The sequence below is a fragment of the Mytilus trossulus genome, chromosome 8 (assembly GCF_036588685.1).
Source record: "Mytilus trossulus isolate FHL-02 chromosome 8, PNRI_Mtr1.1.1.hap1, whole genome shotgun sequence".
NCBI lineage: Eukaryota > Metazoa > Mollusca > Bivalvia > Mytilida > Mytilidae > Mytilus > Mytilus trossulus.
Window position 1 is genome coordinate 50,924,650 of NC_086380.1, and position 14,568 is coordinate 50,939,217.

Consider the following 14,568-nt stretch of genomic DNA (forward strand, 5'->3'; position numbering starts at 1 on the left):
AACTTGTCCATTTGTTTATGTGTTATTATTTATAGACTTTTAAGCTTATAGTTAACTAATCCATCACTTTAAATACAAATATAAAAAAAAATCTTATCAAATCTTTAACAAAAACAAAGCAACAAATAGTGAAAAATTGTTGAAAATATAAATCGGAATTTTAAAGGTAAATATTCATCAAAATCTGAGATTTTCATACTTAAGTCACTACCTGATCCTTAAGCAAACTAACACTTTACAGCAAAGTCTAAATAAACAGAAGATGTGTTCCTATTAGCATTTGACTTGTTTTGCTTCATAACATCTTTTGCCGTTTCAATATTAAAGTATTTTGCAAAGTTGTGTACATATTTTTCTACCGACATCGTCTGCATGGTTTAAATTCGATGGTTGTCTGAGTTATATAAACAAAAAATTTCAACACTGACTGGATCTACATTTCATACCTTGTTTACTTTGTTTGGATCTGTATCTGTTCTTTCTAATAACAATTTGACTATGTCAAGATATCCACCTTTACCAGCTAAGTGTAAGATAGTATCATCATCCTTAAAACAGTTGCAATAATAACAGTATTATACTAAGGTCCGAACATGACAGACTTTACAAAATAATTTGATTAAAATCCAGGTTTGATCAACCATTTTCTACATAAGAAAATGCCTGTACAAAGTCAGGAATATGACAGTTGTCATCCATTCGTTTGATGTGTTTGAGTTTTTGATTTTGATATTTGATAACGGACTACTTTCCGTTTTGAATTTTCCTCGGAAGTAGATATTTTGTGATTTTATTTTTGATAATTTAAATGAAAAACCGTAACCAAATATGCCCGCTTTAAATCATTAAAAACCTTTTTTTTAATCGTTATAACTCTGAGACTGAAAATGTGCATTTAGTTTTACTTGAATGTGTATATAATAACATTCTCATTGCTAGGTATATTCTTGTCCTCCCCATTGTCAGAAGACAAATGTAAAATCAAGTCCATGTCATAAAATGTAATGGTCGAAATGATCTATCGCGAACGCTTAAAAATACACGGATCTAAGCAATATACTGTCGCTGTTCACATTTTAATCAAAGGGTAATCACAAATAAGTTTAATTAAATACACTAAATTAATATATTTCTTATATATATGTTAAGTGTGAACGGAAAAGTTAAAGAGCGAAATTAACACATCTCTAAAATATTGACTATAACTACATTTCATACCTTATTTACTTTAGTTGGATCTATATCTGTTTGTTCTAATAACAATTTGACTATGTCGATATATCCTCCTTTAACAGCTAAGTGTAAGAGAGTATCATCATCCTGAAAACAGTTGGTTGCAATAATGACAGTATTATGCAAAGGCCAAAAGATGACAGACTAAAAATGTGATGTTTTTCAACAGTCTACATTTTAGTTTTCAAAAATAGAATTGAAATCCGTTCCTTTTTTTCAACCTTTTATAAATGTAAAATTTCGTGCCAAACTTTGGATAGGTAAACCCCTTAATAATATACTTGTTGTATATGAAACTTGTCCATTTGTTTATGTGTTATTATTTATAGACTTTTAAGCTTATAGTTAACTAATCCATCACTTTAAATACAAATATAAAAAAAAATCTTATCAAATCTTTAACAAAAACAAAGCAACAAATAGTGAAAAATTGTTGAAAATATAAATCGGAATTTTAAAGGTAAATATTCATCAAAATCTGAGATTTTCATACTTAAGTCACTACCTGATCCTTAAGCAAACTAACACTTTACAGCAAAGTCTAAATAAACAGAAGATGTGTTCCTATTAGCATTTGACTTGTTTTGCTTCATAACATCTTTTGCCGTTTCAATATTAAAGTATTTTGCAAAGTTGTGTACATATTTTTCTACCGACATCGTCTGCATGGTTTAAATTCGATGGTTGTCTGAGTTATATAAACAAAAAATTTCAACACTGACTGGATCTACATTTCATACCTTGTTTACTTTGTTTGGATCTGTATCTGTTCTTTCTAATAACAATTTGACTATGTCAAGATATCCACCTTTACCAGCTAAGTGTAAGATAGTATCATCATCCTTAAAACAGTTGCAATAATAACAGTATTATACTAAGGTCCGAACATGACAGACTTTACAAAATAATTTGATTAAAATCCAGGTTTGATCAACCATTTTCTACATAAGAAAATGCCTGTACAAAGTCAGGAATATGACAGTTGTCATCCATTCGTTTGATGTGTTTGAGTTTTTGATTTTGATATTTGATAACGGACTACTTTCCGTTTTGAATTTTCCTCGGAAGTAGATATTTTGTGATTTTATTTTTGATAATTTAAATGAAAAACCGTAACCAAATATGCCCGCTTTAAATCATTAAAAACCTTTTTTTTAATCGTTATAACTCTGAGACTGAAAATGTGCATTTAGTTTTACTTGAATGTGTATATAATAACATTCTCATTGCTAGGTATATTCTTGTCCTCCCCATTGTCAGAAGACAAATGTAAAATCAAGTCCATGTCATAAAATGTAATGGTCGGAATGATCTATCGCATGGCTTACAAATGCACGGACCTAAGCAATATACTGTCGCTGTTCACATTTTACTCAAAGGGTAATCACAAATAAGATTAATTAAATACACTTAATTAATATATTTCTTATTAATATATGTTACGTGTTAACGAAAGTAAAGGAGCGAAATTAACAAATCTCTAAAATATTGACTAAAACTACATTTCATACCTCATTTACTTTGTTTGGATCTATATCTGTTTGTTCTAATAACAATATGACTATGTCGATATATCCACCTTTAACAGCTAACTGTAAGAGAGTATCATCATCCTGAAAACAGATGGTTGCAATAGTGACAGTAGTATGCGAAGGAATTAAGATGACAGACTAAAAATGTGATGTTTTTCAAAAATCTTAACATTTTAGTTTTCAAAAATAGAATTGAATTCCGTTCTTTTTTTTCAACCTTTTATAAATGTAAAAGTTAGAACCAAACTTTGAATAGGTAAACCAAATAATAATGTACATGTTGTATATGAAACTTGTCCATTTGTCCATTTGTCCATGTGTTATTGTTTGTAGACTTTTAAGCTTATAGTTAACTAATCCATCAAACTAAATACCAATATTATAAAAATATTATCAAATCTTTAACAAAATCCAAGAAACAAATACATGTGTCATTATTTGTATAATAGCTAATTAATCCATTAAATTAAATACAAATATAATAACAAAAACAAGGCAACAAATAGTAAATAATTGTTAAAAATATAAATCGGAATTTTAAAGGTAAATATTCATCACGATCTGAGATATTCATACTTTAGTTACTACCCGATCCTTAAGCAAACTTACAATTAACAGCAAAGTATAAATAAACAGAAGATGTGTTCCTCTTAGCATTTGACTTGTTTTGCTTCATAACATCTTTTGCCGTTTCAATATTAAAGTATGTTGCAAAGTTGTGTACATATTTTACTAGCGAAATCGTCTGCAGGGTTTAAATTCGATTGTTGTCTGAGTTATATAAACAAAGGATTCCAACATTGACTAGATCTACATTTCATACCTTGTGTACTTTGTTTGGATCTGTATCTGTTCTTTCTAATAACAATTTGATTATGTCAAGATATCACAAATAAGATTAATTAGATACACTTAATTAATATATTTCTTATTAATATATGTTACGTGTTAACGAAAGTAAAGGAGCGAAATTAACAAATCTCTAAAATATTGACTAAAACTACATTTCATACCTCATTTACTTTGTTTGGATCTATATCTGTTTGTTCTAATAACAATATGACTATGTCGATATATCCACCTTTAACAGCTAAATGTAAGAGAGTATCATCATCCTGAAAACAGATGGTTGCAATAGTGACAGTAGTATGCGAAGGAATAAAGATGACAGACTAAAAATGTGATGTTTTTCAAAAGCCTTAACATTTTAGTTTTCAAAAATAGAATTGAATTCCGTTCTTTTTTTTCAACCTTTTATAAATGTAAAAGTTAGAGCCAAACTTTGAATAGGTAAACCAAATAATAATGTACATGTTGTATATGAAACTTGTCCATTTGTCCATTTGTCCATGTGTTATTGTTTGTAGACTTTTAAGCTTATAGTTAACTAATCCATCAAACTAAATACCAATATTATAAAAATATTATCAAATCTTTAACAAAATCCAAGAAACAAATACATGTGTCATTATTTGTATAATAGCTAATTAATCCATTAAATTAAATACAAATATAATAACAAAAACAAGGCAACAAATAGTAAATAATTGTTAAAAATATAAATCGGAATTTTAAAGGTAAATATTCATCACGATCTGAGATATTCATACTTTAGTTACTACCCGATCCTTAAGCAAACTTACAATTAACAGCAAAGTATAAATAAACAGAAGATTTGTTCCTCTTAGCATTTGACTTGTTTTGCTTCATAACATCTTTTGCCGTTTCAATATTAAAGTATGTTGCAAAGTTGTGTACATATTTTACTAGCGAAATCGTCTGCAGGGTTTAAATTCGATTGTTGTCTGAGTTATATAAACAAAGGATTCCAACATTGACTAGATCTACATTTCATACCTTGTGTACTTTGTTTGGATCTGTATCTGTTTTTTCTAATAACAATTTGATTATGTCAAGATATCACAAATAAGATTAATTAGATACACTTAATTAATATATTTCTTATTAATATATGTTACGTGTTAACGAAAGTAAAGGAGCGAAATTAACAAATCTCTAAAATATTGACTAAAACTACATTTCATACCTCATTTACTTTGTTTGGATCTATATCTGTTTGTTCTAATAACAATATGACTATGTCGATATATCCACCTTTAACAGCTAAATGTAAGAGAGTATCATCATCCTGAAAACAGATGGTTGCAATAGTGACAGTAGTATGCGAAGGAATAAAGATGACAGACTAAAAATGTGATGTTTTTCAAAAGCCTTAACATTTTAGTTTTCAAAAATAGAATTGAATTCCGTTCTTTTTTTTCAACCTTTTATAAATGTAAAAGTTAGAGCCAAACTTTGAATAGGTAAACCAAATAATAATGTACATGTTGTATATGAAACTTGTCCATTTGTCCATTTGTCCATGTGTTATTGTTTGTAGACTTTTAAGCTTATAGTTAACTAATCCATCAAACTAAATACCAATATTATAAAAATATTATCAAATCTTTAACAAAATCCAAGCAACAAATACATGTGTCATTATTTGTATAATAGCTAATTAATCCATTAAATTAAATACAAATATAATAACAAAAACAAGGCAACAAATAGTAAATAATTGTTAAAAATATAAATCGGAATTTTAAAGGTAAATATTCATCACGATCTGAGATATTCATACTTTAGTTACTACCCGATCCTTAAGCAAACTTACAATTAACAGCAAAGTATAAATAAACAGAAGATTTGTTCCTCTTAGCATTTGACTTGTTTTGCTTCATAACATCTTTTGCCGTTTCAATATTAAAGTATGTTGCAAAGTTGTGTACATATTTTACTAGCGAAATCGTCTGCAGGGTTTAAATTCGATTGTTGTCTGAGTTATATAAACAAAGGATTCCAACATTGACTAGATCTACATTTCATACCTTGTGTACTTTGTTTGGATCTGTATCTGTTCTTTCTAATAACAATTTGATTATGTCAAGATATCACAAATAAGATTAATTAAATACACTTAATTAATATATTTCTTATTAATATATGTTACGTGTTAACGAAAGTAAAGGAGCGAAATTAACAAATCTCTAAAATATTGACTAAAACTACATTTCATACCTCATTTACTTTGTTTGGATCTATATCTGTTTGTTCTAATAACAATATGACTATGTCGATATATCCACCTTTAACAGCTAAATGTAAGAGAGTATCATCATCCTGAAAACAGATGGTTGCAATAGTGACAGTAGTATGCGAAGGAATAAAGATGACAGACTAAAAATGTGATGTTTTTCAAAAGCCTTAACATTCTAGTTTTCAAAAATAGAATTGAATTCCTTTCTTTTTTTTCAACCTTTTATAAATGTAAAAGTTAGAGCCAAACTTTGAAAATTAAAGAGTGAAATTAACACATCTCTAAAATATTGACTAGAACTACATTTCATACCTCATTTACTTTGTGTGGATCTATATCTGTTTGTTCTAATAACAATATGACTATGTCGATATATCCACCTTTAACAGCAAAATGTAAGATAGTATCATCATCCTGAAAACAGATGGTTGCAATTATGACAGTACTAAGCGAAGGTATAAGATGACAGACTAAAAATGTTATGTTTTTCATCAGCCTTAACATTTTAGTTTTCAAAAATAGAATTGAATTCCGTTCCTTTTTTTTAACCTTTTATAAAATTAATGTAAAAAGTAGAGCCAAACTTTGGATAGGTAAACCCCTTAATAATATACATGTTGTATATGAAACTTGTCCATTTGTCCATTTGTCCATGTGTTATTGTTTGTAGACTTTTAAGCTTATAGTTAACTAATCCATCAAACTAAATACCAATATTATAAAAATATTATCAAATCTTTAACAAAATCAAAGCAACAAATACATGTAGTGACAAATTGTAAAAAATATAAATCGAAATTTTAAAGGTAAATATTCATCAAAATCTGAGATATTCATACTTTAGTCACTACCTGATCCTTAAGCAAACTAACAATTAACAGTAAAGTATAGATAAACAGAAGATTTGTTCCTCTTAGCATTTGACTTGTTTTGCTTCATAACATCTTTTGTCGTTTTAATATTAAAGTCTGTTGCAAAGTTGTGTACATATTTTACTAGCGACATCGTCTGCAGGGTTTAAATTCGTTGGTTGTCTGAGTTATATAAAAAAAAAAGGATTCCAACACTGACTTGATCTACATTTTATACCTTGTTTACTTTGTTTGGATCTGTATCTGTTCTTTCTAATAACAATTTGACTATGTCAAGATATCCACCTTTACAAGCTAAGTGTAAGAGAGTATCATCATCCTGAAAACAGATGGTTGCAATAATGACAGTATTATACGAAGGTTTGATAATGACAGACTAAAAATGTGATCTTTTCAACAGTCTTAACATTTTAGTTGTCAAAAATAGAATTGAAATCTGTTCCGTTTTTCAACCTTTAATAATTGTAAAGTTTAAAGCAAAATTTTGGATAGGTAAACCCCTTAATGTAATACATCTTGTATATGAAACTTGACCATTTGTCTATGTGTTATTGTTTGTAGACTTTTAAGAGCTTTCTACAAATTGATCAATTTTCATCAGACTTTTTTATTAAAATAAAACGGTAAATTGATTTATGCTGTTCTACAGTATACAGAGAAAAACTACATTTCCAGTTCGGTTCTCTGTATTGGTTTTGACAAAATATACGTTAACGATACTGCGTGTCAATCCCTATTGTTGATTTATCTGTACCAGGAAGGCTCAAAGCCAATTATTTGAAAGTCGATGATAAGTAAATACCAAGAATTTGAAGAGTTTTATGTCCAAAATGGTCAATTATAGAAAGACTTCTTATATATTGGTTCGTCTTTAAACACCCCTTACAAGTACCTCGTACCAACAATAAAGGCAACATACACAAGGAATCAATACTTAACTAAAAAATATTTCTTGACACCTTTTTAATCTCCAGACATCCTAGCTTACTTAATAAAAATCTGAACTAAACATATCAAACTTCATTGGCTTTCAAATAACTGGCGTTGATATTTTGAATCATTTGTTAATTTAACTCAGACAACCATCAAATTCAAACATCGCAGAATATTGCTGGTAACATATATACCAACCATTTAAACGTACTTATATCTTAAAACGCAAAAAGATGTATTGAAGCAAAACAAGCTTAAATGCTTCGACTTAAATGACTGTCATCAAAGTGAGAGGGTTAGCGCTATAGAACCAGGTTTAATCCACCATTTTCTACATTTGAAAATGCCTGTACCAAGTCAGGAATATGACAGTTCTCGTCTATTCGTTTTGATGCGTTTTGTTATTTGATTTTGCCATGTGATTATGGACTTGCCGAATTGATTTTCCTCTAAGTTCAGTACTTTTGTGATTTTACTTTTTTTCATGAACTATATCGTTTTTGTTATGTAAAATTATTTAGATCAATGACAATTGTGATTAAACAAATCACTTAACCTTGAAATTCAGACTTCTGAGAATCAAAATGTATGTATAAAGTTTGAAGGTATGACGTTGCATATCTACAGGACAAAAAAAGTAAACACATTAGACATACATATACATGTATATATATATATAGCTGATCTGTAACAATAACATCTTCATGCCTTATATATCATGTACTGTAGTACGCCGCTAGATTAAAACTGACGTGGAAAGGTAACACATGGCCAGCGAAAGCTCTTTTTTGAGAGCCCAGGTGGTCGTGTGGTCTAGCGGGACGGCTGCAGTGCAGGCGATTTGGTGTCACGATATCACAGTAGCATGGGTTCGAATCCCGGCGAGGGAAGAACCAAAAATTTGCGAAAGCAAATTTACAGATCTAACATTGTTGGGTTGATGTTTAGACGAGTTGTATATATATATAATGACCGCATCGACTTATTCTCATACATACTTTGTGTATATATGATCCAGTAAATAGGTGAAATTAGGAAATACATGTTATTACTGAAATTAAGGAATTACATGTATCCCCCGATGCACTTAGTTAATACAAGTAATTCCAGAAATGGCCCAGTTATTACCAGTAATTACTAGTTTAAAAAATGAATTTTTACACCTATTTACTAACTGTTTAAAACAATGTTGTTATATGGTCAGCTGATCAAAAGTTATGGTAATACTAACTATAGAAGATCTGTGAGTACTCTTAAAACGTGATCAGCCTACCTTTTTGTTATAGGAGCACCAGCTACATTTTTGTACAAGATATAAATAAAATAAATACACATATTTTTTTTGTTAAATCATTCGTGAAATTATAATTCACTTTCAGCAGTCAATCTGGTTCTATTTTACTACAATAAGATGAGAAACATGTTTGATGAGTTTTTCACTTGCAAGTGAATAATTAAACCTCATTGAGGTATTTTAGTTTAAACATATTTTATTTGTTAAAGTACAAATTGGATATGACACAAGTCAAACCGACTTCTCCATTTAACATTTATAGCAATATAATACAAAAATATATGTATGAGCATGCATGTGACCTTCAATTCAACCCCTAGCTGGAGATATGTAACCAATGTATTCAGATTTAAAATTGTAAGGATTTTGAGGAACACAGTATCTCCCATACTTCTGCTGTTAGTTGCAGGCTCATCAAAAATGGAAAAATATGTAAAAAATTTCCTCCAGATACTGTCTTTTGACTATTACTGTAAGAAGCTTCTGTCTAAATTTGGTTAAATTCCAGAATGGTTTATGAAATCAAATAAATGTTTAAAAAAGAAACTTAAACCACACAGTGTATGTAATTGTTAACTTGGAAATACAATACCATATATAAGGAATTTACGAAAAAAAGGATTTTTTTTTACACACTTTACATCGGGGTATTTATTATCTTATGATATTAAACAAGCTTCTGTCCAAGTGTGGTAGACACCCAGGATATTTTGAGTAAGTAAATAAAATTTTAAAACTGAAACCACAGTGTAAATGTCATGTTAACTGGCATAAACACTAAGTCTATTAATAAGTAAAATACGGAAAAACATGATTTTATTTTTACAAAATTAACTACTTGAAAATAATCTAACGATCATAAACAAGCTAGCTTCTGTTGAAGCTTGGCATAAATCCAGAATAATTTGTTAAAGTTATCAAAGTTTAGAAAACTTCAACAATATAGTGAATAGGTGGGGAAGCTTCTGACGACATAATGGTTTGCTATGTCTCTCTTTTGCAACAAAAGTCGCATGCTCGACAAAAAGAAACAAAACGAAAGAAAGGGACCTTTTAGTTGACCTTTTTAATCCACAAACAGATGGTTCTTATACAGGTAAAAAAGATGATAAAATTTTGTTGAAGGTATATAAGCTTAAGTTTGGATGTCTTGAAAAGCTCATAAAAAATAGAAACACAGAAATATGAAATATGACTCTTTACACCATCAAACAAATTGTATAGATGTGTTTGTGGAATGTCAGCTTCATCGCAACAGTGTGACAAAAGAAGTCGTTAATAAACCTATTTTGTAAAAGGAATTTAACTTATGTCATTGGGCAAGTTGATATGCACAGTATTCCTGATAGAGATTTTAATTTAAAGAAATTATGACATTCAAGGAATTATCAAGCTTATTTAACAAAATTTGGCATTATTAAATGTCTATCATCAAAAAGAGCTGACGAAGTTGTATAAAAACTTCTCTCAAACGTATTTCTCAATTTTGGATTGATATCATTGTCTTGCATGCTGAACTTGTTTTTTAGGGAGTTTCAAAACTTTTAAAACAACCATTTTCGAGTTTCAATTCACAAGAACTAAAGAGTATACACTTTTGATGTGCCTTATATTCCTTAATCCTTAATTAAGTAAGCACTAAAATACCTTCCCTTTTACTTTCTTGTTTGGTATCTTGAATAATATATTAAATTTTAAAACAAAATATCAAGTAAATAGCTGTAAAAATGACCAAAAGAATCAGTGAACACCAGTAATCACTGAAACAACTAGTAATACATGTAATTACTAAATTGGCTAGTAATTACAGGTATTTACTGAAATGTCTAGTAATTACATGTAATTCCTAATTTCACCTATTTACTGTAACATATACAATACAAGAGTATCAAAATATTCATACATTGGATAATGTATTTAAATTGATTCATCTGTACAAATATACGGAAAGTACATAATCAAAGAAAACAACCATCTACTGAAACGTATCTCTATTAAAATGAGAACATGTAATATGATTGGCAATAAGGTGCCTTTAAACTAACCTCTTAACAGATATATGTACATTTTGCTTCAATACATTTTTTTGCGTTTCAAGTTTTAAGTTCGTTTAAATGGTGGGTATATATGTTACCAGCAATATTCTGCGATGTTTGAATTTGATGGTTGCCTGAGTTAAATTAACAAATGATTGAAAATATATACAGACTTCTTATGTATTGGTTCATCTGTTAACAGTCATTACAAGTTCCTCTCAACAACAATAAAGGCAACATACAAAGGGAATCTACTTTTAACTATTAAATTTTCCTGGACGCCTTTTAAATCTCCATACATTCTGACTTAAAAAAAACTATACTAAACACACCAAACTTCATAAACTATAACGTTTGTATCATGTGAAAACATTTGATGTAAATGACAATTATGAGTAAACACAAAACTATTCTTTACTGTTTTGCGGTGTAAAGTTTGACATAATTCCATGTGATATGTATGTGAGCAAAACGTAAACACAATATCTGTATACATGTTCATATCCATATCGACTTATTCTCATATTTACTTAGTGTATTTAATATAGCAGGAGTAACAAAATGTTCATACATTGGATAATGTTTTTGATTATGAAATAGTGTGTCTTCAAATTAACCAATATTTCACTAGCGAACGACGACAGATTAGCCTCTGTTCATGAAGAAATTACATTTGATATATTCTACCTTGCGAAAATATCCTCAATCGCAATAACAGACAAGAAATGAAGTCGTGATAAATATCAAACGACCTAAACAATTTGAATGATGGGAAAAAATGTTGCTATTGGTTGAGTATTGCAATAATCAGAATTCACATTAGGAAATAAGATAAATATGCAAGTAATTGGATGCAGCTTTTTTTGATAAGGCATATTTTTTTATTTTATTTTGGACAGTAAGTAATTAATTTAAAAGGTAAAAATAAATGATTGCCATTATTTGTAAATTTTATGGAAACCATCACGCATACGATGTGTCTGTGTCTAAACTGACTCAGGACATGTTTTCACACAGACACATCGTATGCGTGATGGTGTCCATAAAATTTACGGAATGTAATTTTTAATATTTCCATCTCGTCACTTCGTTGAAGCACAATCCTGTGTTTTAAGACCGTTTTGTGTGAACATATATGAGCAAAACATATCAACTGAGAAGATAAACATGCACGAGCATAACGTATCAACTGAACATGTAGAACATGCACGAGCATAACGTATAAACTGAAATAATATGTGAACGCAATATGATGGGGTGTGTTACTGCTGAAAAAAAGGAAATTAATAATTGGGAAGTTGAAATTGTCCTGTTCGTCATAGATTTGAGTGTGCATCTGTGTCAATATTAAGGAAGATTTCAAGGCATGAAGCAGTCTTTCTAGTATGATAAAATTGATATGTGACCATGGCGTCGTCAACGTTTTTTTCATGATTTACCCCTTAAAATGGAATTTTATCAGGAGATACTGCAACTTGTATTTGTCTTTATAAATGAACTTCAATTCATAATATATTAACAACATATTATGATCAATCCTATAAATGTAGATCCTGCACCACAAATTTCATCCTAAGAAAACTGACACATAACAGCAAAGTAAAATATACCAAAATGTATTATGCTTAAGCATTTTACTTGTGTTGCTTCAATGCATCTTTTGACATTTCAATTGTATAATATGTTGCGAAGTGGTGTACATAGTTTACTAGCAACATCGTCAGCAGGGTTTGAATTTGATGGTTGACATTTAAAAAAAAAACAGGACTTAATACTGGCTACATTTCAAGTCAAGATATCCAACTTTAACAGCTGTGTGTAAGAGATTATAATCATTCTGAAAAGAGTTGCAATAATCACAGTATTTATCATGTTTATTAAACGAAGGTAAAAAAACTACAGACCTAACAAAATAATTTGATAATATCAATAATAAGTCATAACCATCAATAGACGAAGTAAACTATTTATATTAAAACCTTTTTTTTTTACAAATCGTAATTACTGGTAGACTGAAAATGTGCATTAATAGTTACCAAAGATACCAGGCTTTTAATTTAATACGCCAGACGCGCGTGTCGTCTAAATAAGACTCAAAAGTGACGTTCAGATCAAAATAGTTAAAAAGGCAAATAAGTACAAAATTGAGCAATTATGACCCTATAAGTTTATAAGTTATATATATGATAACATTCTCATTGCCGGGTGTATCTTGTTTCCCAAAATGGCAGAACACGACATTTAACTAATCAATTAGTTTTCATTTTTTTTTTATATAAAATACACATTAGAGCTTTGTTCAAACATAAAGAGTATAAATGTCTTAGCGATTTTGATGGTTTGCTTCATTTCGCCTCTTTGCATTTTAAGATACTGCTAATTTGCACTAAATCAATTACTTGTGTTAAAAAAAATGATAATAGAGCGGTGTTTTTCAAGTGTGTCGATGTTTTACAAGCTACATTGTGTGGACATAGATCATTGTAGAATGTGATGTTTTTTTGACCCGTTGTTTGGGCCGTTGTAGCAAAGGATGGCATCCTGACTATAACTGTTTACAAAACATATACCTTGTTTACTTTGTTTGGGTCTAGATTAGTTTTTTCTAACAACAATTTGACTATAGCTGTATCCCCACCTTCAACAGCTAAGTGTAAAAGGTTCTCATCATCCTGAAAACAGTTCAAAAGATCACAATATGTTATTAAGGTTTAAAACTTATAGAATTTCCGTATATAATATATGATGATATAAATAAAAACCGATATCCAACAAAACTCACACTAAAATTATGTAGATGAAGACCACTTTTTGGCAAATAGATATTTCTCTGAAAATGTACTTTTTCTTTTTGTAGTTTGCACTAAATACATTACATGTTAAAGAAAAAGATATGATCATAGTGTGGTGTGTGTCAATTTCTCCTTTTCCAGCATTCAGGTATTAGACATAGTTCCCGTCAAAATATATAACAATTAAAATGTTTACAGTTGATGCGCAAATGCGCTAAATATATCAAAAAGTAAAATCACAAAAATACTGAACTCAGCGAATTCCAATCGGACAGTCCATAATCACATGGCAAAATCAAATGACAAAACATATAAAAAACGAATGGACAAAAACTGTCATACTCCTGACTTGGTACAGACATTTTTAAATGTAGAAAATGGTGGAATAAACCTGGTTTTAAAGCTCTAAACCTCTCACTTTGATGACAGTTTCATCAAATTCCGTTATATTTCCTTGATGTGTGAACTAGACAGACATAATAAATAAAATAGTCAAAATATGGGAACAGCAGTCATCATCGTGTTACAATTTTAAAAGGAACAATTTAACAGAACACAAAAAACATCTATCTACAAACACATTCATTGATTCGCGTGTCTGACGTTAGGTCAGAAAATTTTATACGTCACATAATCGTTCAATGTAAATACAACAAAAAATTCAAATGATCAATGTTAGCATACAGGTTTAAAAAAATCAAAGTATGTAAGATTTAGTTTCAGAATTAGACCGAGATTTAAAACAGTCCAAAAGCTGTATAGAATTTATAAGAATC

At 29.3% G+C, this 14,568-nt stretch overlaps 2 protein-coding genes across 2 annotated transcripts in view; both read right to left on the bottom strand.

Moving 5' to 3' along the window:
- LOC134727740 (putative ankyrin repeat protein RF_0381) overlaps positions 1-1,892 on the bottom strand; it is a 296,205-nt gene extending 294,313 nt beyond the window's left edge. Inside the window, exons 1-3 of the mRNA XM_063592127.1 lie at positions 1,767-1,892; positions 1,219-1,320; positions 447-548 (exon numbers count right to left, since the gene is read on the bottom strand). Of these exons, the coding sequence (XP_063448197.1) occupies positions 447-548; positions 1,219-1,320; positions 1,767-1,892 (330 nt within the window). The remainder of the gene's footprint in view (positions 1-446; positions 549-1,218; positions 1,321-1,766) is intronic.
- Positions 1,893-3,772: 1,880 nt separating this feature from the next.
- Positions 3,773-14,568, bottom strand: part of LOC134727741 (putative ankyrin repeat protein RF_0381) — a 56,414-nt gene continuing 45,618 nt past the window's right edge. The window contains exons 12-17 of the mRNA XM_063592128.1: positions 13,571-13,672; positions 6,955-7,056; positions 6,178-6,279; positions 5,847-5,948; positions 4,813-4,914; positions 3,773-3,880 (exon numbers count right to left, since the gene is read on the bottom strand). Coding sequence (XP_063448198.1) covers positions 3,773-3,880; positions 4,813-4,914; positions 5,847-5,948; positions 6,178-6,279; positions 6,955-7,056; positions 13,571-13,672 — 618 coding nt within the window. The remainder of the gene's footprint in view (positions 3,881-4,812; positions 4,915-5,846; positions 5,949-6,177; positions 6,280-6,954; positions 7,057-13,570; positions 13,673-14,568) is intronic.